Source organism: Erpetoichthys calabaricus, chromosome 12 (genome assembly GCF_900747795.2).
Source record: "Erpetoichthys calabaricus chromosome 12, fErpCal1.3, whole genome shotgun sequence".
Classification (NCBI taxonomy): domain Eukaryota; kingdom Metazoa; phylum Chordata; class Cladistia; order Polypteriformes; family Polypteridae; genus Erpetoichthys; species Erpetoichthys calabaricus.
The window spans coordinates 37,407,248-37,429,473 of record NC_041405.2 but is presented as its reverse complement, the minus strand read 5'-3'; the positions used below and the strand labels follow the sequence as shown (position 1 = coordinate 37,429,473).

Below are 22,226 nucleotides of genomic sequence, written 5' to 3'. Positions count from 1 at the left end.
ATTCCAGTCAGTTTTGTAATGAGATGCCAGGCCTAACAGATAATGAACCTTGGTATTTAATTACATGCCTAGTTAGTGCTTTCATTCCTTTAAGACAAAAATTCTGTATTTTTATGTTTGATAATATTCAAAACAATCAGTCAGATTGTAGTGCTTACCTGAATAGTGTAAGAAGTAAGGTGGAAAATGTTAATGCTAAGTTGAGAGCAGCACTTCACATAGTGGCCCCAGAAAAGACAGTTAAATCCTCCAGCACGATTATACCATGGATAACCCAAATAGTGTCTTATTGTAAAGATAACATGTCTGTGAGTGGAGTGTAAATGGAGAAAAATTTAAATGATAGTCCACAATGATAAAGCTTGTAATCCAAGAGTTCTATTTTCAATTTCAAATTTTTAAACCTAGGTCACTCAAAGGAATGCCTCCTAAAAACTACTAGTGAAACTTGTGAGGCTTTTGCTATATTTTTTAACATGGAAAAAGTTTTGCTTTTAGGTATGTGTTCAGCATTTCTTGCCTCGCAATTCCTTTCATCCTATACTTACACAGATTGTTGTAGACACAGAACACACATGAAATGTATGTATTCCAAATAACGATACATTATTTACCCTATTCCACTCTAGGTACCTCACAACAAGATTAACACACTTGCGCTCTGAGAATTTTGTGACAGACTCAGCTATGTCGTTGGGAGGGATAGGATAGCAGGCTTCTTGCTGCTTGTGCCTATCGATACATTTGCAAAACAAAAGATAGATGGAGAGGTGCGAAAGAATTTAAGGTAGCCCAGGATTAAAAGTTTTTTCATAGGCTTCAGAGATTCTAGTGTTAAATAACCTTGCTCCATTCTATATTTTGGAATGCCCGTCTCCCTACACTCCAAGTCATAACCTTAGATCTTCGAATGGAGTTCTGCTTATAATTCCAAGAGTCAAGCTTAAAAGAAGTAGGTACTGTTATGCACCTAAAATCTGGAATACTTTACCTATAGAAATTTGCCAGGCTAATACTGTGGAATAGTGTTGGGCGGTATACCGGTTCATACCAAAAACCGTTTTTTATTTTTTTTATGATATGGATTTTTCTTATACCGCAACACCAGTTTAAATTGCCTAAATGACGTTCAGAACGTGGCGCAGCGGGAAACTGTTCAAGTGGGGACCTTTTTCACTGCTACACCGCTAAACACAGATTTGTTGCACTAGGGCTCTTTTTCACTGCTACACCACCAAATAGTGGGCGGTAGCATAGGTATATGGAGGACTATTTCGGACAAAATTAAATAAATAAATAAATGCGCAAATAAATTAAAGTTCTGTGAAATGTGAAAAATGGACAGAGAGCATTCCGAAACTGAAGCTGATGATAAAGCTGAACATGAACAACAGAAGAACTTTTGCCAAAAAAAAGGAGTCACGTCCGTCGCCTGGAGATACTTTAGTTTTAAAAGGTCAGATGTGTAAATACTGTTTCTATGCTACTGGATAATACTGCAAGCCAAGTTGTACAGTACTTGTTTTTGTACTTGCTAGTGTATGTTTTGCTTGTATTCATTCATGCGATGTGCTGGCGACTCGTTCAGAGATGGCCGCAACTCTGAATGGATGGCATAATTAAACATGTACAGTAATCCCTCGCTATATCGCGCTTCGCCTTTCGCAGCTTCACTCCATCGCGGATTTTATATGTAAGCATATTTAAATATATATCGCGGATTTTTTGCTGGTTCGCGGATTTCTGCGGACAATGGGTCTTTTAATTTCTGGTACATGCTTTCTCAGTTGGTTTGTCCTGTTGATTTCATACAAGGGACGCTATTGGCAGATGGCTGAGAAGCTACCCAGCTTACTTTTCTCTCTCTCTTGCGCTGACTTTCTCTGATCCTGACATAGGGGGATTGAGCAGGGGGGGCTGTTCGCACACCTAGACGATACGGACGCTCGTCTAAAAATGCTGAAAGATTATCTTCACGTTGCTATCTTTTGTGTAGCTGCTTCCTGAAACGACATGCTGCACGGTGCTTCGCATACTTAAAAGCTCGAAGGGCACGTATTGATTTTTGATTGAAAAACAAACTCTGTCTCTCTCTATCTCTGCTCCTGACGGAGGGGGTGTGAGCTGCCTCCTTCAACAGCTTTGTGCCGCGGTGCTTCGCATACTTAAAAGCCAAACAGCCCTATTGATTTGTTTGCTTTTCTCTATCTCTGTGACATGATCTGCTCCTGACGCGCACTCCTTTGAAGAAGATATGTTTGCATTCTTTTAATTGTGAGACGGAACTGTCATCTCTGTCTTGTCATGGAGCACAGTTTAAACTTTTGAAAAAGAGACAAATGTTTGTTTGCAGTGTTTGAATAACGTTCCTGTCTCTCTACAACCTCCTGTGTTTCTGCGCAAATCTGTGACCCAAGCATGACAATATAAAAATAACCATATAAACATACGGTTTCTACTTCGCGGATTTTCTTATTTCGCGGGTGGCTCTGGAATGCAACCCCCGCGATGGAGGAGGGATTACTGTATAACGAAGATATTTTTAAAGTTCTGAACACTCCGTCGGCTAAGTTAATAACTAGTTTTAATTTCACAAAGACGTTTATCGTGTGGTGATTGGTAATGTGGAGAAAGATAAAGGAAAGATAGGAACTGGGGTTTTGGTAGAGAGCAGGAATATCATGAAGTGAATGGATTCTGTGCGGTGATTGCTGCAGGCGCCTGCTCTTAGTGTGGAGGAAGTCAGTTTAAGAAGCGTAGTGATTAACGACTGGGTCGGGGAACACTTAACACAAAGTATTTGATGTGCTGCATTAACTTATGACGGGGTTTGAGAAAATCTAGTAAATTAAACATTGATTTTAGGATGAAGTTTAGTTTACAACATTCTACTTTAATTATAAAATAAACTATGAGAATAAAGTGGAAATGTCGACTTTAATCTTGACATAAGCGTCAACATTAAAGTGGAAATGTCAAGAATAAAGTCAACATGTCGAATTTATTCTCGACATATAGTTTGTTTTTTTCTTCCGTGTCCATATTTTTTTTCCTTCACAGTGGCCCTAATGCGCTTCCATAGGGCTATACCACAAACAGCATTATAAATGCAAGTTGCAGTTTTATTATTTATGTATATAGCTTAGCTTGAAGCAAGGTCCATATTAATGCAGTTTGCCTAAATGATGGTACAGTTGGTAAGATGTTATCACCAAGTTGCACTTGTTTTATTTTATTTTAATTTGGTGAATACTGTGTAATGCACCTGGGCTTGAAGCCTTGAAGTAATGGTACAACTATCAATAATACTATTATGTATTTTATTGTTATTATTTATTAGTTTAAATATTATGCAGTTTAATGATGGTAAAATTGTTTAAAAAGTCACTTTAACGTGTCAGTGGACAGAGATTGTTAACATTAACAGAAAGTGTAGTTGGTTTACAAAAAATATTTACTATTTATTCCTTTTCTAAGACGTGTTCAGTGCAATCCAACTTTTAACAAACACCTCTGGATATTTTACTAAGTCTAAATGCCTCTTTGGATGGTTGAAAATATGTTGTCAAAATCATAGTTTAAGCTTTTGCAAAATGTGTTCAATTAAAAGGTTCTATATTTTGACTGCATCTGTCATGCAATGTGATTCCTTCTCTTTAGTGCCATCCCCTTGAAAACTATCACTTTATGGGGCCATGCAAACCTGGATTAATACTTGTGTGCACATTAAAATGTCTTTTTGTACGATGTACAATTCTCATAACAGTCGAAAAGGTTATTCTTAGCCAGTCTACTGCAGTAATTGCAGTGGAAAATGTGGTTAACATCCACTCGTGCATGGGGAAAAAAATATTGTCTAATACTGTGAAACCGGTAGAATTTAGAAAAATATCGTGATATAGAATTTTGGTCATACCGCCCACCTCTACTGTGGAATATTTAAAAAAAACTAATATGGCTTTTTTGTAGCTACACTTCAATTGCATTCCTAATAGACTATATGGGCATAGAATTATCATATTGTTTAGGGATCCACAATCTGTACTAATCCCACTATTCTCTGCTCTCTTTTCTGGTTGTTATGTGTTGGCGACCTGCACCACCACTACCTGATCAAAGCACCCCTTGAGATGATGGAATGAAGGAGGGTGCTCAGCTGTCCACGAGACCAACTTTATCAAATCCTATCATCTGAAGCCTGAAAACAAAGACGACCAATTTAGGAACATTTATGTTAGGTAGAATGCCCAGTGGGGGTTGGGTGGTCTTTTGGCCTTGGAATCCCTGCAGATTTTGTTTTGTTGTTTATTTCTGTCCTCCCGGCCATCTGACCTTATCTTGTTTTGCTGCTATGTATTCTTTAATATTACTGCCTAATCTTAATTGTTTTTCTTTTCTTGTAACTTTCCCTTTCACACCTTGTAAACCACCTTCAACTTAATTTTTGTATGAAAATATACTATATAAATAACTGTTTTTATTCTGAAAACGCTAATCTTATGTTTTGTGGTCTTTCCCTTCTTTCTCATTTATTTCAATTTTTTTTTTAAATACAGATACTTCAAGATGTATATACACAGGTTTAAATGGAAGCATGATAGCTGAGCTGCTGGTGGTGTTTTTGTCATTTGCACTTCATTATTAACTGATAGTTGGTTAAGAAAACAGGCAACAATTAAACCCAAAATGCAGCAGTTCAAGGCTAAAATTGCAGACTTAAGACTTAATTATAGACTAAAATATGCAATTAAGGATTCTAAATTGTAACAAGTAAGTTAACTAAAACAAAGCCCAAAACAATATTGTTTTTTAGTAAATAAACAGGTTCTAATTAAGAAACTGGTTAAAGCAAAATCTTGCAGGCACTACTGACCTCCAGGACTGTAATTGAGTACCTCTTGGAACTGAGATATAAAGGCAGTATAGCCTGTACTACACATATTTATGGCACTCATACTACTAGCATCTAGAATTAAGCAGGAGGGTACCCACAATATTTTGAAACTATTATATCAAAGAATGACTTATAAACCTGACCCCTCCCCAGGTCTTCCACCTGTTTAATTCCTAGGAAGGCTTGTCTCGCAACAAGAGTAATTGGTCTGTATATGCTATTTTCCCATTGAATTCCTCTTGCCATTTTTTTAATGTCCCTGTTTAATTCCTCAGACGATGTCTTTCAGACACCTGAAGTTATCTTGGTCCAGGATGTAACAGCTGTCAAGTTTTGACACATTCTGAAGGAGTTATTTCCACTTGGTTCAAAATATCCATTCCCTGTTTCATTCTATACTGGCAATTATTAAAATGAACATGCTCTACAGAATATTTTTTTTCCTTTATGTTTCCCTGTCCTCTTCCTCCTATGTACTGTTCTAGTTTTTATTACATTTTTATTGCAATCATATAAAAATAGAAATGAAATCTTCACCAATGTTAATAACATTAAAAAATAAAATGACCTCTGCTGGTTCAATAGGAGGAACTTGCAATGTTTTCAGAGATATGGCAGACATGTCAATGTATGCAAACATGAGAATGAATAGTTGATTTTCTTTGCATGTGTACATGTCTCCCATCAAATCATATAGAGTCACCTAACATGTTGCACAGGTCCTTCCTTTTTCACAAATTAATCTCATATTTGCATTCATTTTGTACCGTGTCTGTAAAAAAAAAGTCTTTAAGTGAACCACTGTCCACCACTGAGATCTTCACTCATGGCTCAACCACTCCGTCCGCTATGTGCCACTTCACATGTTCTCCCTTCTTCATGTCAAAGTCATGCTTTCTGTGTACTTTGTATTCTACAGAATGTGTAAAAAAACTGCAATGTCATTTCAACTCAATTTATACTAATTTTTATCTAACTGAAATAACTGGGGGCCAATAGCTTTGAGATTTTTTTTTTTTTCATCAACATTAAGGAGCTCACTTCGCTGTAAGTTTGGCTATGGAAATAGTCAGATACTTCACCGAGCTCCAGGAAATACAATAGGGAATAAGGAACTGAATTAGGTTTGAGTTGGTTATAATGGTGTAATGCTGTTTTAATTGCCCCTAAGGACTAAGGATCAGCCAACTATGCAGGAACAATTATTTTGGCCAAAAATGTAATAAACAGAGACCATGATCTCATCATCAGCAATGGATACATTTTTCAGGCACTGTAAAGCCATCTCAACTCTATTAACAGAATATTCTGAGTCATATGTTAATTGTTTGAGCATATGAAAAAGTCTTTTAGATAAGTTGTAAGTTGGTCTACCTGTTAAGACTGACCATAGGTCTGAATTTTAAAGGGGTCTTATGGATTTTTGGGAGGCTGTAGAATTCTGGGCAGATTACATCATTCAATTTAATTTTATAGTAAGTTGAAACAGTTGCTTTTTTGGAGTTTACACAGGGTGGTGTTGGTTTTATTAAGGCTGGTTTTTGTAGGGTTGCAGGTTGATTAGGTAATGGTGTTAGAGAACATTTCCTCTATTGCGGTGACATATTGCTCTTTGTCCACTACGACTGTCGCTCCTCCTTTGTTGGCTGGTATAATAACAATGCTGTTGTCATTCCATAGGGATCTTAAAGCCTTCTGTTTTTTTTTTTTTTTTTTTTTTTTTTTAGAAATACGCACAGTCAGATATCTTGTGTGTAACTGGCTGGCCACGGAACACCTTATTTCCTGTACATTATCTGCCTGTATCTTTTCGGTTTGTATGACGTGTTCCAAGGAGCATACGAAGTTCATATCAGAGGCGTCTTTGTGATTAAAGTTAAGGAGGACTCCCCCTTAAAACCTCCCACTCCACCCTTACCTTTCACCTGCTATATATTGCATTTGATTCCTGTATGTCTAATCATTTTCCTCTAATGATGACACCTGCGTAGGTTGTCGAAGGCTTAGGAATAAAAAATAGTATTTTAAGATATGTGACTCATTTTCTCCCTTTGTGGATCTCTAGCTACAAATATGCAAACCGTATCAAAGACCTTCGCTTCCAAATAAATATATATATTTTAATGCACTCGGAGTTCTAATCTTCTGACATTCCTCTTTTTGAGGTCATTGCTCCAGGCGCAGCTGAAAGGTCTTTTTTGTTTCTGATCACTGTACAGATGCTTTGCACAGAAGACAGGAACACTTTGTAAAAAGGAATATATCTTTCTTTGTAATTATTATTTTACAGGGCCGCATGTGTTTTCTTTCTTGAGGAGGAGGCTTGTTAAGGCTTGTTTTGGATTGTGGCTGTAGCACATGGCTAATAATATTTACAAATTAGCCATGTGGAGCTACGCTACCAGCTCATAGGAATTGGTGTAATATATTCAGTGGTAGTACAGGCATCTATCAACGTATGTTCCATCTAACAATATTCAATTGTACTTATGTTCGAGTTCCATAGTGGTTTATTTTAGATCTGCCTGAAGACAGTGTTATAAACAAAATCAACTGCACTGCCAGCCAGATATGGTTATAGTACATATCTAGGACATAATAAAGTCCCCTACATATGAATCTTCAAGTTACAAACTTTCAAAGATGTTAATGTGCTTGTCCAATAAATAAATTTTTTTAAATCAGTGAAATATTTAAAATTGTTGAGTAATATGTTTTGTGGCAGCAGGTAATTTAGTTTGAGTGTCTAGCGCTAGGTGGAGCGCAAAATCCACACTATTATTGTTTACATCTTGAATCAATTGTGTGCATCCTCTACAAGTGGCTGTGCTTTTGGCTGTATCTCTGTTTACGCTGAGTTAACAAGTTTCATTTCAACCCCAAGATGTCTGGAATTAAGTATGTTCAACAAGAACACAGGGAACACAGCTAGAAACTCTAAAGGGTAAGTTCTTCTTCACTCATTGAGCCACATTAACATGCAACATGAAACCAAGTAGTTTTGTGGAGTGTAGTTGAAATAGGGACCTTCGGTCGGATCTTGTGAGCAGCTTGTTCTTGTTGACTTGTCTTAATCAACTCTAATGTATGATCTTCAAATATGAGCATCCCACCAGGAGTACCGCGGGCTTAGTGAACTCTTATTTTGATACATTCAAACCATCCATGAATCTTCATAGCAAACACTTAACCAGGCATCAATATTAAATGAGGGTCAGTAGGTGTTGAGTGATGATGCCATCCAATTGTTCACTTTATGTTTGGTGGCTGGAATTGGATTTGAAGACAGTCATGTAGGCTCATTTGCTAGCAGTAAGTGAGTCTACTGTACCGAGATCAGCTGATGGAAAACAACGGGAATAAACTTTCAGATGTTTATTGTTAAAATGCACTAGAAATCTATAACAAAAATACAAATATTAACATTTGTACACTTAAGATTTACACACTTTCTTGTGTACTTTACAGTATAAATATGTTTTGATAGGAGTTAAGGAGAGGTAGGAATGGTCTGCAGATCAGTTTCTCATAGAATATAGTTTTTTACCCCCTGTAAGTTAACATGAAATAAAACTTTCTTTGCTGTATCTGTAAAACTGAGTTTTAATTAAGCCAGTTAGGAAATAGTCTTACTTCTAGCATGAACTGTTAGATAAGTTTGCAAATAGGACATTGGTATATAGCTTTCTGACCATGCTTAAAGATCTACACGCAATATGACTGTATGATCAAACTTACAGAGAAATGAAATAAGATAAATAAACCTTAAACAGAACTTTCTTTAAACAAGAACTTTTTTCTTTGTAATATCATTTTTTTTTCTTCTTTTGTGTGAACTATTTTGCTTTAAACTTTACTAAAACATTTAAAATGACGGTATTTGGTTTGCGAAAATATTACAACATGCATCACACTATTGCCTATACTGTCCTATGACGAAAGCTAACAGCTGCAGAATTTTGGTAATTTTGGACATGCGTAGCTACGGTATGTATGTATGTATGTATGCACTCTATTATTATATGTTATGAGTAATTTCTCTATTTACTAAGAAAAAATAACACTGTACTGCATAACATTTTGCTTCCAGTCTCAGTATCAGGCACTAGCTTAATGCTTCTGTTTCGTATTTTGTAGCTCCTGTATTTTTGTAAAAGCAAGTTCATCACGGCCCATAAACATCTTAAGCTTAAAAAGTGGTGCAATGAACAGCTTGGCAAAGACGACAAGTAGTGTTTCATGATGTGAACAGCTGATCAGTGTCCTTTTTTAAAGAGTCAATAAACTGTCCTTTCAAGGACTATTAAACAAATGCTTATGTTAATGTGTCAGTCAACCGCTCATCCTCTTTGTCTTCAATTAGGAGCGCTGTCCTCACCAGTTTTCACACTGTGGGGCTAAAGATTAATCTGCCACAGGTTGGGTAACTACACAATGTTTATAGTTATCAAATAATATTAAAATCTCAAAGCAGTGAATGTTATCGCATGTGACTTTGGCTGATCCTACTCAATGATAAAAGCAATTTTGAAAAACAAGGAGGTTTACTAAAATATTTATGACATTATTATATCTTAATGCTGTACAGCATATTTCACCTCTCCCCTATAATTATAAGATATATCAATATTGACTTATGTCCGTAGTGCCAGAACGTAACCCCCTTTTTTTTGTTAAATCATGTTTAGGTAGAATGCTGGAGTAGTAATTGGACCAGTGACACCATGCATGCCCAAAGCAGAATGACAACATTCTTACAGTATGCACACATGAAAGTTCTGCATATGGCTCATACAACTCTGTGATGTCACATTGACCTTGCAAAGCATCATGGGGCACTAGGAAAAAAATGTTTGCTCAAGTTGCCAAATGGTGAATTTCCAGGAAAATATTCAAGATTAACTGCAAATTTCACCAATTAACACTAATTTTAAAACAATATCAATGACTGTAAGTATGACATTTGTTTTTATTTCATAGTTGCGTGCTGAAGACAGACAGCAATTTACATTATGGCAACAGTGTTTAGTAATGTTAACAACAGCAGCAGGAGAGGAATTATCAAGGTAAAAAGGATATACAAATGTAGTCCAGTGCAAGCTGGAGGATACAGACATCAATTCACATTAGAGTACCAATTTTTAATGGTGTTGCTTGTGGTGGTAATAGGGAGTCTTTCATGAAAACAAAAAAACAAGGAAAATATCATCAATCACATTTTCTGAATAAAATTTCAGTGTGGCAACAACATTGCCATTTGAAATGCAGCAATTCAGGAAAGGTAAAAGGAAGACAGGAGTGTGACATACACTTTAATGCATTTTGCAAAGTTTGATGAACATTTCTGTGTTTTCACAAAACTTCAGTAGTAAATTAGTAAATTCAATGGAGGTTCGTTCATTACTAGTCACAAGCAGTTTGAAACTATCCTATTTTCATGGAATACAGTTATGTTTTTTAATCTTTATTTTAATCTTACCTATCATATGTTCTTTATTTTCTAACACGATTTTAATCTTTAATTTTAAAGCCATTTTTAAACTATTTATATTATACTGAACTTTGAGTACGTTGATGAAATAGTACCTATTTATAGATACAAATGATCTGCAGAGTCCTCAACATATTTTCTGTGTATTATGCTCAGACAAAAGGATGTATGATTTTTAAAGTAGTAATAGGTTGAAGTTGACAGGTAAATTGATATGGCTCATATATTTAATCAATTACTGCAAAAAAAAATGTTAATCAGAACACCTTGATATTATTAAAGGTATTTAATATTTTTGTTCATTTTTGACAGTTTTTATCTTCTGACATTTACTGAAAAAATGAATATTTTCAAAGATAGTATTTTTTCAATACTTTACACATTTTGAAGACCACATTGTGTTTTTTTGTAAATAAAGATTTTTCTTTAGTTTTCAATGTATTCTTAAGACATAGCCCATGTAACCAAATGATAACTCAGCCAATATACAATACACTAGAAAAAATCTAATTAACATTTAATGATATGTAAAAATCAATTTCAATTTCAGATATATATATATATATATATATATATATATATATATATATATATATATATATATATATATATATATATATATATATATATGTATATGCAGCTGACCTTTTCAATCTCATTTCAAGATATCTCAAGATAAGTTGCTTATCATTTACGCTGAAATACATTTTGAAAGATCTATGATGCCCTGCAAGATGTGATTTTGATACAACTCAAACTGAACTTGAATACAATTTATGACATCTGAAATTCATTTAACAATATTTCGAAATGGATTTGACATCTTAAACTGGTCATTACGTTATTTTAAAATATCCTGAAATGCATTTGATACATATTAATTCTGTTTAATTTCCAATATCAGAAAATTATATCTAGGTATTTGAAGTATCTTTAAGGAGACAGGAAGTTATCTTAAAATGAATTTTACCTAGATATCATGAGATATATTTTAACCTTAAATGGAGCAGAAACTAATTTTAAGACATCAGGAAGTTAAGATATCAGCAAACATCAATATGAATACAGTGATCCCCCGCCTATCGTGTAAGTTACGTTCCAGACACATCAGCGATAGGTGAAAATCCGTAATATAGAAAGACCATATAAATAAACATTTTTGTTATAGTTTAAGCCTGAAAATACCCCTCCCACACACTTTAAACACATGTAAACTTATTAAAACACACTTTGTAAACACATTTGATATGTGGATGTCAGGCTAAGGATATGAATAACATCTCTCTATTATAAAAAACATCTCTCTATTATAAAAAAAATCTTGGTGGGAAAATGAGGCTTGATCTTCTCAGAAGACAATTTGACATCCCACGATGAGACAGAAGGACAGCTGCTGTACAGGCTTTTAAATGATCGACATGCAGAGCGACAAGCAGAACAGGCATCTTGGCAGAAGCAGCCCAAAGCCAGTAGCTGATCCGCTCACTTCTGCTTAGTGTGTGTTCAGCTCCCCCCCCTTCACAACGCAAGCAGAAGAAACGCGAAGTAGCAGGAGCTTAGCGTGCCTCCATTGGGGTTGAATGAAGTAATCGAGACCAGATCATCTTGGAGAGACACTTTGACGACATGCAAGACTTGACATTACAACCTTAGGAAGCAAAACCCGTGAGACAGTGACCTTTGCATGTCACTCCCTACTTACAAACAATTTAAAACAAGTTCACTGACATCTAACCTAGCAGTTGTTGGAATGTTTTTGGCAGACAAACTTCAGGTACTCCCAGCTCTTAAAACAATGACAAGCAGAACACACAGCTGGCCAGCAGCAGCAGCAAAACACCAGCTGAACCGATCGCATCTCTTTATCGTGCATTCAGTGTTATAAGTCCCAAGAGAAAGAGATTTAACCACGTCCAGGACAGGAAATAAAGGACAAATATTGTTTTTACAAAAGTTTTAAAGTAAAAATGAAAATAATGCATATGTAACAATTCCCATGAAAATAACAATCTCTTTAAATTGTTTATCCAGTAAACCAGACCTGGGGGTGGGCGAGCGAAGCGAGCGGGGGGCAGAACCCCCTTATAATAATAATAATATTAATATATCCGCGATGTAGCAGGGGCGCTATAGCTGAACCATGATTTAGCGTGGGATCACTGTATATCTTGACTACATTTCCAAATATCTTAAAATACACCTTTCTCTACCATTCAAGATCTCATACCTATTCCAAGCTGTCTCAGAATGACAAGAGGTCCTATAGAAAACACAGATGATCTGCAGGAAGTTACTTTGAAACATGCTGAATTACTGATTTACAGTTTTTTTTTTAATTTTTTTTTTTTTATAAATATATATTTTGTTAATCTCTGGTTTTAAGCTATCTGTAGAAATATACTTGAGATATTGTATTTTAAAATTCTGAAAATGCATTTTAAGATATCTTAAAATGAATAATATTTGTCTAAAAGTACAAAATATATCTGAAATATTTATTTGGATTGCCATATGAAACAGATATATCTTCATATAATTATAATTGAATTGAAGATATCTTGAAAATTACTTCCAGACACCTGTAAATGTTAAGTTTTCTTTATACTCTAAATTGAAAAGGAACAAAAAGAGAATCACAACTGTGACACCCTTGGATCTCATTGCCGCAAAGTTCAAGAAAAGTTTTAAACAATTTTTGATAATCAGAATGCTAAACATACTGTGCAATGTGCTTCATAAAGGTCTGCAGATACACTAATTAAAAACTGTCATTTCAATTAATTTTGATTAATATTCACTTACCAATTCTCAAAGAAGCAGTGGCCTGTTTAACACTAGAATTACCAGAGCCTACGAAAAACTCGTAGATCCGGCCCACCTTAAATTGCTTCTTAAAACCATTCTCACCTCTCTGCCAGCGTTTCTTGTCATCTAAATGTACTGATAAAGACAAGCTGCAAACAGCCGGCTATTCCATCCCCCCACCGACTTAGAACGTAAACGAACTTTTTCCAGCTCATGTCTTTCTTGATCGATTATCTGGGAGTGAAGTGGAGTTTGAGAGTGGAAATAATAAATCGTTATTTGGAACACACGCATTTCATGTGTGTTGCGTTTCTACAGTAATCTGTGTAAACACATTGTTAAAACAGAAACTTTTTTTATATTCTAGTAACAAAATGTAGGCATAAACTATATAATGTATGAAGCCTGAAGTCCAAATATCAAAGAAACACTTTCACAAAAGGTACAAAAAAAAAGCCGCTGCCAAAAAAAGCCGCCTTAGTGTGCGACATTGACACTCCTTTACTATAACTGCCGCCGTGTCACAACAGTATTAGTTGCTGACTGGCAATTAGAAGGTCACGAGTTCGATCCTGCATGACTCCCTTTTGTGAAGTGTTCTTATTTTTACTGTTTTAGAATAAAAAGATACATTTGATTTCAGTCTGTAACAGCCGGTGAAATTTATGATATTTCTAAAGGTTAGCTTTATTTATTTATTTTTTTAAATTCACTTTTCATTCTCTGTCGCGTTCAGGATCCTTCCCTAGCCCACCTGACACTGCTGTTATCACATAAAGACGCGCTATAGCTTTGCAGTTTATCACGATACATACGCCCACGTGTTTTTTTTCCCACAATCTTGCCAGTCTCCACATGTTGCTGTATGCTGTTTCTTTTGTACTCCAGGACATGCAGAGGAAAGCATACTAAAGAGCAGTCACTTCAGCGCTATATGCAATCATCAGACACTCCCCATCTAACATTGCTGTTTTCACATAAAGACGCGCTATAGCTCTGCAGTGTACTTGTGACTGCATTGTCATACCAATGCTTGCGAACTGAAGTGTCTGCATGCACTTTTCGTGGCATTACACGCGTATTTTTTGAGCATGCCCATGTAGCTCAAACACAGGAACATATGTTGATGTAAAAGTATAACAAAACAAGTGCACTTTTATTCAAGACTATAACTGAAGAAAAAAGAAAGCAAGTTACAGTAGGCGGTTGATATGACAGCTTGCGTGGTGCAATGCTAAGAACTGCTGATTTCCATTACGTGCTATATAACTGTTAACATTTGAATCTGATGACTGCATATAGCGCTGTCTTATTCAGTGTGCGCAAGAACATGCAGATGGCCAGTTGCTGCGTGCTACAACGCACATTTTAAAAAAAGAAAGAGACAAATACAGTATATGTGACGTTTTGAAGAAATCATTTTATGCCGCGAATAGTATCAATGTCAAAATCACAAAAGTGCTAAATACCAATACCAAAATAAGACTCTAGTACCTCTGTATTTAACTCAACAGTCTGCTAGTTAACTAACACTGCTCACTGTGCTAATATAATGATAAAATTCTAGGAAACAGAAGTGTAATGATTACCTCCACTCATGATTCAAGTTTGTAATATCTTTGTTATTTATGCAAACAATGCTACATAACCATTCAGGAAATGCACGGTGTCAGTTTTTTTCAACACGTGCACATTTCTTGTCCCAGGTTTAAAGGCCGTTTTGTTGGTTTAAAACAGGAAGTCAAACACATACTAAATAACTTTGTTAATTTGCTTGAAGTGGAAACTCAATTTCAGCAAACACCCTCTTCTAGCACCAAACAACCATCAGAGAAAAGCAAAACTGATCTGAAAGGACTGTTAAACATACAGGGGGAAAAGAAGAGCACAATTCAGCAGTCTCAGTACACTGAATCATCTGAAACTGAGAAGATACCTGCACTTAGTGCAGAAGAAGATCCATTGACATGGTAGAAAACAAACAAGAAAAACTTACCTCATCTTGTTCAATTTGTAATAAAGTATTTGTGCACTTCATGCTTTTAGTATGTTTGGGCTAACTTGCTGCCCAAAAAGGGCATGCCTCACAGATGAGTACATTCACATATGCTAGCCTTCCTTGCAAAAAATTTGGAAGATTGTAATTTGCACAGTTTGCATTGCAATGCATAGCATTAAAGTGTGCTATTGATTTGCCTGTTTTTAGTTGTTATATTTCAAAAGAATTACAATACTGTTAATGTATTTATTTACTGCTTAAAGTTATCTCCTGCTCAATAGACTGTTACACATTACTGTTCATTTTATTTAACACTAGAATTACTAGAACCAACGAAAACACTCGTTAATCCGGACCACCTTAAATCCCTTCGCACCTCTCTGTCAGCGTCTTTTGTCTTCTAAATGTGTCGATAAGCCCAAGCAGCAAGCAGCCTGCTATACCATCTCCCCCACCGCCTCAGAACAGGCAAGAAGTTCTCCCAGTTCCTGCCTTGATTAATATCTGGGAGTGAGCTACCCAGAATTGTAAGAGGAAATAATTTGATGTGTGTTTTGTGTCTATAACAATCTATGTAAACACATTGTTAAAACAGAAACATTTTCATGTTTTAGTAATAAATGACAAAATGTAGACATGAACTTTATAATGTGCGAAGGCCAAATATCAAATAGACACTTTCACAAAAGGTGCAAGTACAATACGACAGCTTCTGTGGTGCTGTGGTTAGAACTGCCAATTTATAATCCAGAGGTCGTGAGTTCGAAACCAGCTCCCTGCCAAATTTACCGTTTTGAATAGTGAGCTGCTCTTATTGTTAATATTACACAATAAAAACATACATTTGATTTGTGTCTGTAACAGCCAGCGTAAATTTATAGCACTTGTAAAATGAACAGCGTCAGAGCAGCTGTAAATATATGGTATTGGTAAAAGTTAGCTTTTTTTTTTTTTTAGTTTTATTCTGTCAGTCACGTTCACGCTCTTCCTTGCCCAATCACCCCTAAAATGCTCTGATCTGACTCTAACTAACAGCGCCAGTATAAATTCACACCCGATCTGACACTGTTTATTTTCAAATAATATTGCATTAGTGCAATGATGTTTTCTGATTGGTACTATTAAGGTCATAAAATGATTTCTTCAAAATGTCACATACAGTGCATTCGGAAAGTATTCACGGCGCATCACTTTTTCCACATTTTGTTATGTTATAGCCTTATTCCAAAATGGATTAAATTCATTTTTTTCCTTAGAATTCTACACACAACACCCCATAATGACAATGTAAAAAAAGTTTACTTGAGGTTTTTGCAAATTTATTAAAAATAAAAAAACTGAAAAATCACATGTACATAAGTATTCACAGCCTTTGCTCAATACTTTGTCGATGCACCTTTGGCAGCAATTACAGCCACAAGCTTGGCACACCTATCCTTGGCCAGTTTCGCCCATTCCTCTTTGCAGCACCTCTCAAGCTCCATCAGGTTGGATGGGAAGCATCGGTGCACAGCCATTTTAAGATCTCTCCAGAGATGTTCAATCAGATTCAAGTTTGGGCTCTGGCTGGGCCACTCAAAGACATTCACAGAGTTGTCCTGAAGCCACTCCTTTGATATCTTGGCTGTGTGCTTAGGGTCGTTGTCCTGCTGAAAGATGAACCGTCGCCCCAGTCTGAGGTCAAGAGCGCTCTGGAGCAGGTTTTCATCCAGGATGTCTCTGTACATTGCTGCAGTCATCTTTCCCTTTATCCTGACTAGTCTCCCAGTCCCTGCCGCTGAAAATCATCCCCACAGCATGATGCTGCCACCACCATGCTTCACTGTAGGGATGGTACTGGCCTGGTTTCCTCCAAACGTGACGCCTGGCATTCACACAAACAGTTCAATCTTTGTCTCATCAGACCACAGAATTTTCTTTCTCATGGTCTGAGAGTCCTTCAGGTGCCTTTTGGCAAACTCCAGGCGGGCTGCCATGTGCCTTTTACTAAGGAGTGGCGGTGGTGGATTGTTGCAGAGATGGTTGTCCTTCTGGAAGGTTCTCCTCTCTCCACAGAGGACTCTGGAGCTCTGACACAGTGACCATCGGGTTCTTGGTCACCTCACTGATTAAGGCCCTTCTCCCCCGATCGCTCAGTTTAGATGGCCGGCCAGCTCTAGGAAGAGTCCTGGTGGTTTCGAACTTCTTCCACTTATGGATGATGGAGGCCACTGTGCTCATTGGGACCTTCAAAGCAGCAGAAATTTTTCTGTAACCTTCCCCAGATTTGTGCCTCGAGACAATCCTGTCTCGGAGGTCTACAGACAATTCCTTTGACTTCATGCTTGGTTTGTGCTCTGACATGAACTGTCAACTGTGGGACCTTATATAGACAGGTGTGTGCCTTTCCAAATCATGTCCAATCAATTGAATTTACCACAGGTGGACTCCAATTAAGCTGCAGAAACACCTCAAGGATGATCAGGGGAAACCAGATGTACCTGAGCTCAGTTTTGAGCTTCATGGCAAAGGCTGTGAATACTTATGTACATGTGCTTTATCAATTTTTTTATTTTTAATAAATTTGCAAAAATCTCAAGTAAACTTTTTTTCACATTGTCATTATGGGGTGTTGTGTGTAGAATTCTGAGGAAAAAATTAATTTAATCCATTTTGGAATAAGGCTGCAACATAATAAAATGTGGAAAAAGTGATGCGCTGTGAATACTTTCCGGATGCACTGTATATTTGTCTGTTTCTTTTTTGCCCAGTGCTGCATTGACATCGTGCACCAGAAGACGAGAGCTTATTCAGTGCGAGCAGAACCATGCAGGTGGCCGGTTGCTTATGCTATAACACGTTTGACTTGGCGGCAATCAACGCACATGTACTGTACAAGGCATGCATGGGGGGCATTGAGAAAAGAAGAGTGTTCATGGCTCACCTTGCAGAGGAACTTCGTCATCGCTTCTTACAAGAAAAGGCGATGGATAAAGCAAAAGAGGAAGCAACATCGACAAGCTTCTGTTCCAATACCGCCGCTCCCCCCAGCCCCTTCAGTGTAATAGTAACACAGCACAGAGAGAAGTGTACATTGCAACAGGTACACATGTCGTAAACGTAGAAAGGACGGTCCTTGGGTGTGTGGGAACTGTTAACATTTGAATCTGATGATTGCATATAGCACGGAACTGACCTCTCTGTACTATTCTTTCCTATGCATGTCCTGGAGTACAAAAGAAACAGTGCTGTGCACCAAAATGAGGAGACTGTATGGGCAAGATCGAAAAAAAAAAACGTGGTCACTGATTACAAGTGCAAGAAGGCATGCGAATGAATATGAATAATGTTGCATCAGTGCCAAAATGTTTTCTGAAATGTACTACACAGGTCATAAAATGAGTTATTCAAAATATCATATATACTTATGTCTGTTTTTTTGTCAGTGTGGCTTTGACATCATGGACCATAAGGTGCACACTAATTCAGCGTGAGCAGGAACACTCAATAAAACTGAATAAAAAAGGATTCAAGTGACGGTGAGATACGAAGAAGGCAGATTCACCAACATTTGTGTATCAGCTTTTATCCCTCCAGATCACAGAATTTCCAGTTCCACTGTCTCAAAACACCACTCACATCTACAGTTATTCCCAGTTTCAGATAAAAAGTAACCGTGTCAGATCTGGGGTGCAGGGTGGGTGTTTTATCGTGATCACGACTGAGAGAATAAAAGTGAAAAAAAAAAACACTAACTTTTACAAGTGCTATAAATTTACACCGGCTGTTACAGACACAAATCAAATGTATGTTTTTCACTACTCAAAATGGTAAATTTGGCAGGGAACTGGTTTCAAACTCACAACCTCTGGATTATAAATCAGCAGTTCTAACCACAGCACCCCAGAAGCTGTCGTGTTGTACTTGCACCTTTTGTGAAAGTGTTTATTTGATATTTGGCCATCAGCCTTCACACATTATACAGTTCATGTCTACATTTTGTCATTTATTACTAAAACATGAAAAAAGTTTCTGTTTTAATGATGTGTTTGCATAGATTGTTGTAGACACAAAACACACATCAAATTATTTCCCCTTACAATTCTGGGTAGCTCACTCCCAGTGGGGGTGGTATAGCAGGCTGCTTGCTGCTTGGGCTTATTGACACATTTAGAAGACAAAAGATGCTGACGGAGAGGTGTGAAGGGATTTAAGGTGGGCTGGATTTACGAGTTTGTTCGTTGGCTCTGGTAATTCTAGTTTTAAATGTCTACTTAGTGTGGGTTTGTGTATTTATTGTGTATATTTTCTACCTCATCAAAACTTACAAACGGTTGTAAAGGCTTTAATTTGCAATAAAAATATTTTTGAGTAACATTATATTGTGTTAAGTATCGAAAATGGTATTAAATTTCAGTACTTTTCTTGGTATCGAAGTTTGAAATTTTGGTATTGTTTCAACACTAATATATTGTGGAACAGAGGTCTCTCCTGTACATGAGGTTTAATGGAGGCTCGTTCCTTGACTGCCCTGTAATGTTACCACCACCACTGTGATATTCCAGGCTCCAATTATCTTTACTCTGTTGTATCCACTGCCTGCACATTCAAGTAGCCAGCTCTGCTTCACACCACTTATACTCACTAGCTGATCTAAAAATACTTCCCGAGACTTGCTGGCAGCAATGCACCTAGGCCAATGGATTTAAGCTGAATAGTGGGTCTTGTAAGTGCTATTCTTTAAGTGTGTCAGTATCTCTCTCTCTCTCACACACACACACTCTTTGCACGGGCTCCTTTAAAAATTGCCTTCTCAGCATAGCTTTACCCCTTCCGACAGTCCAAGGACATTTTTGCAACAACTGTCTCAAGGGTGTGTATTCTTAAGGCTACTACAGGCAATGGCAAATCTGCTAAATTTTGTGCAGATCTGGTGCTTGCATTACAAGGAAGAATTAAAAGGAACTCCACTGAAGTCCACTGAAGAGCAACTAGATTTGTTTCATGACTACACGGTATGAACTATGAGGAAAGATCAAAAGATATGAGCTTGAGTTTAAGCAAATTAAGATTAATAGGAGAAAATATAGAAAGTTTTACAGTTATTAAGGGAGTTTGTGCAATGGACATCCATTTCTAATGAGTTCATCAACAAGAACACAGGTGGAAAACTGTTAATGAAAAACTTCACACAAATGTTGGAAAATATTTTTTCAAACAGTGAACCATAGACATGGAGAACAAACAACCAAGCAGTGTTGTACACAGTAGTTTTTTTGAGGACCTTTAAAACCTGATGGAATTTTATTCTGCAAAAGTTAGGGACTGATCTGCTATGTTGGGATAAATAGTCTGTTACCATTAAAATTATTCTTAAGGTTTTAGGTTTGATTGTCATTATTTAATAATACTTGAACAATTTAGCTGTCTTAGTTGTAGCTTGAAAACAATATTTGCAGGTAAAAAAAATGAAGAAATAACAAACATATGCTGAAGTGAATACATGCAAGTACAAACATCTAAATCAACCATTAAATAAAATTAAAATAAAAACCACAGTTTTTAAGTTAAAGGTCTCTAAGTAAACAAGAGAAACATATATTATTTACCTGATCCAAAACAATAATTTCATCAGCATCTACAATGGTTGAGAGTCTGTGAGCGATGAAAATAGATGTACGATCTTTAACCATTTCTTTCATTGCAGTAAGAATATTCTGCAAAGGAATGAATAAAATATTTTCATGTTATTGTGTTACCAGAAACTGTACATTTATTACTTTCCCTCTTAAAAAGATTACTTGACCAGTGTGGAAGAATAAATTTTAGGGTAACTCAGCAATAATCTTAAAGAAATAGCATAAAGGATTAATACATGTCGGAAACCTTTTCAGGCATATCAGGAAACCAGATAAAGGTCAAGTGAACAACAAAATGTGCTGAAAGATGACTAAGAAATGACTTAGATATCAGCAGATGTCCTGTAGAACAACCAGAATAGACAGTTGTTATATGCACAGAAATTCCAAAGGTTATGATTAAACTCAAATGTATAAGAAGAACCAGAATATAATAGACTTTAATTTTATAGAAGTCATTTGAGTGTAAACCAACGAACCAACCTGAGTAAACTGTATGCATTGATAGACACTGTATGTAAATTCAGCAGTTTATAAATTTAACCTCTATTCTTTGTTTCTCTGATTATTCTGACCATGCTGTAACAGACTGCTTTTGAAGAATGCTCTCTCTAAGACATTTTGCCAAGGAGTAATTAAAAGATACAATGAACAGCTTTTCTTATGCCTTATTATTGACTTGTCCTTAGAGGAGGTTTCTTTCTTTAATATGCTTTATATGTTATATAAAACTAAAGAGTCTAAAGGACTATTGATAAAAACCTCCTATTGAAAGGAAGCAAGAGACCAACCTTTATTTTTTTTTAAATAAGTAAAATCTTATTTAAAAATCTTATCTTATTAAGTAAAGCCTGGGTTCAGCCATAGCTGGAGTACTACAGTGAAAAGATGTTAAAAATATCTTTAAACAGGATTTACACTCTTTTAAAAAAAATAATTTTCCAGGCCATGTTAACCCCTTAACCACCCTCTGCCGGATATATCCGGCATCGTAGCGTTATTGCTGACGCCTTACTGCCGGAATTATCCGGCACATTTGCCTGTGGTTATGTGAATGCCTGGCGCGTAGTATAACTGACAGTTTGGCGTGGGTATTATTACTACGTTGTATTTCGACAACTCTGCGGTTGTATTGGCCGCTCATGTGATGTGATTCGAAAGTGAAAGCTGTGAATATGGCGAAACGTAAACTGACTTCAAGTGAGGTTTTGCAGGCGATTTTGGAAAATAATTCTGATCATGATTGTAGCAGTTCTGAAGAAGATTTTAGCGACAATGATGATCAGCAACGTGCGCTGCATGATACTGTGAATGACGACGCATCGGATGATGGCGATGAGTGGGTGTATCCCCAGCATCTCAACTGGACTGCTGCCCGTTATCTGAGCCAGATAAGAAAGATCCAAACCATGACCGCTT

At 36.6% G+C, this 22,226-nt stretch overlaps 1 protein-coding gene across 1 annotated transcript in view; it reads right to left on the bottom strand.

Annotated features, from left to right (window-relative positions):
* Window positions 1–22,226, bottom strand: part of abcb7 (ATP-binding cassette, sub-family B (MDR/TAP), member 7) — a 206,700-nt gene that overhangs the window by 18,863 nt on the left and 165,611 nt on the right. The window contains exon 14 of the mRNA XM_028815415.2: window positions 20,778–20,885. Coding sequence (XP_028671248.2) covers window positions 20,778–20,885 — 108 coding nt within the window. The remainder of the gene's footprint in view (window positions 1–20,777; window positions 20,886–22,226) is intronic.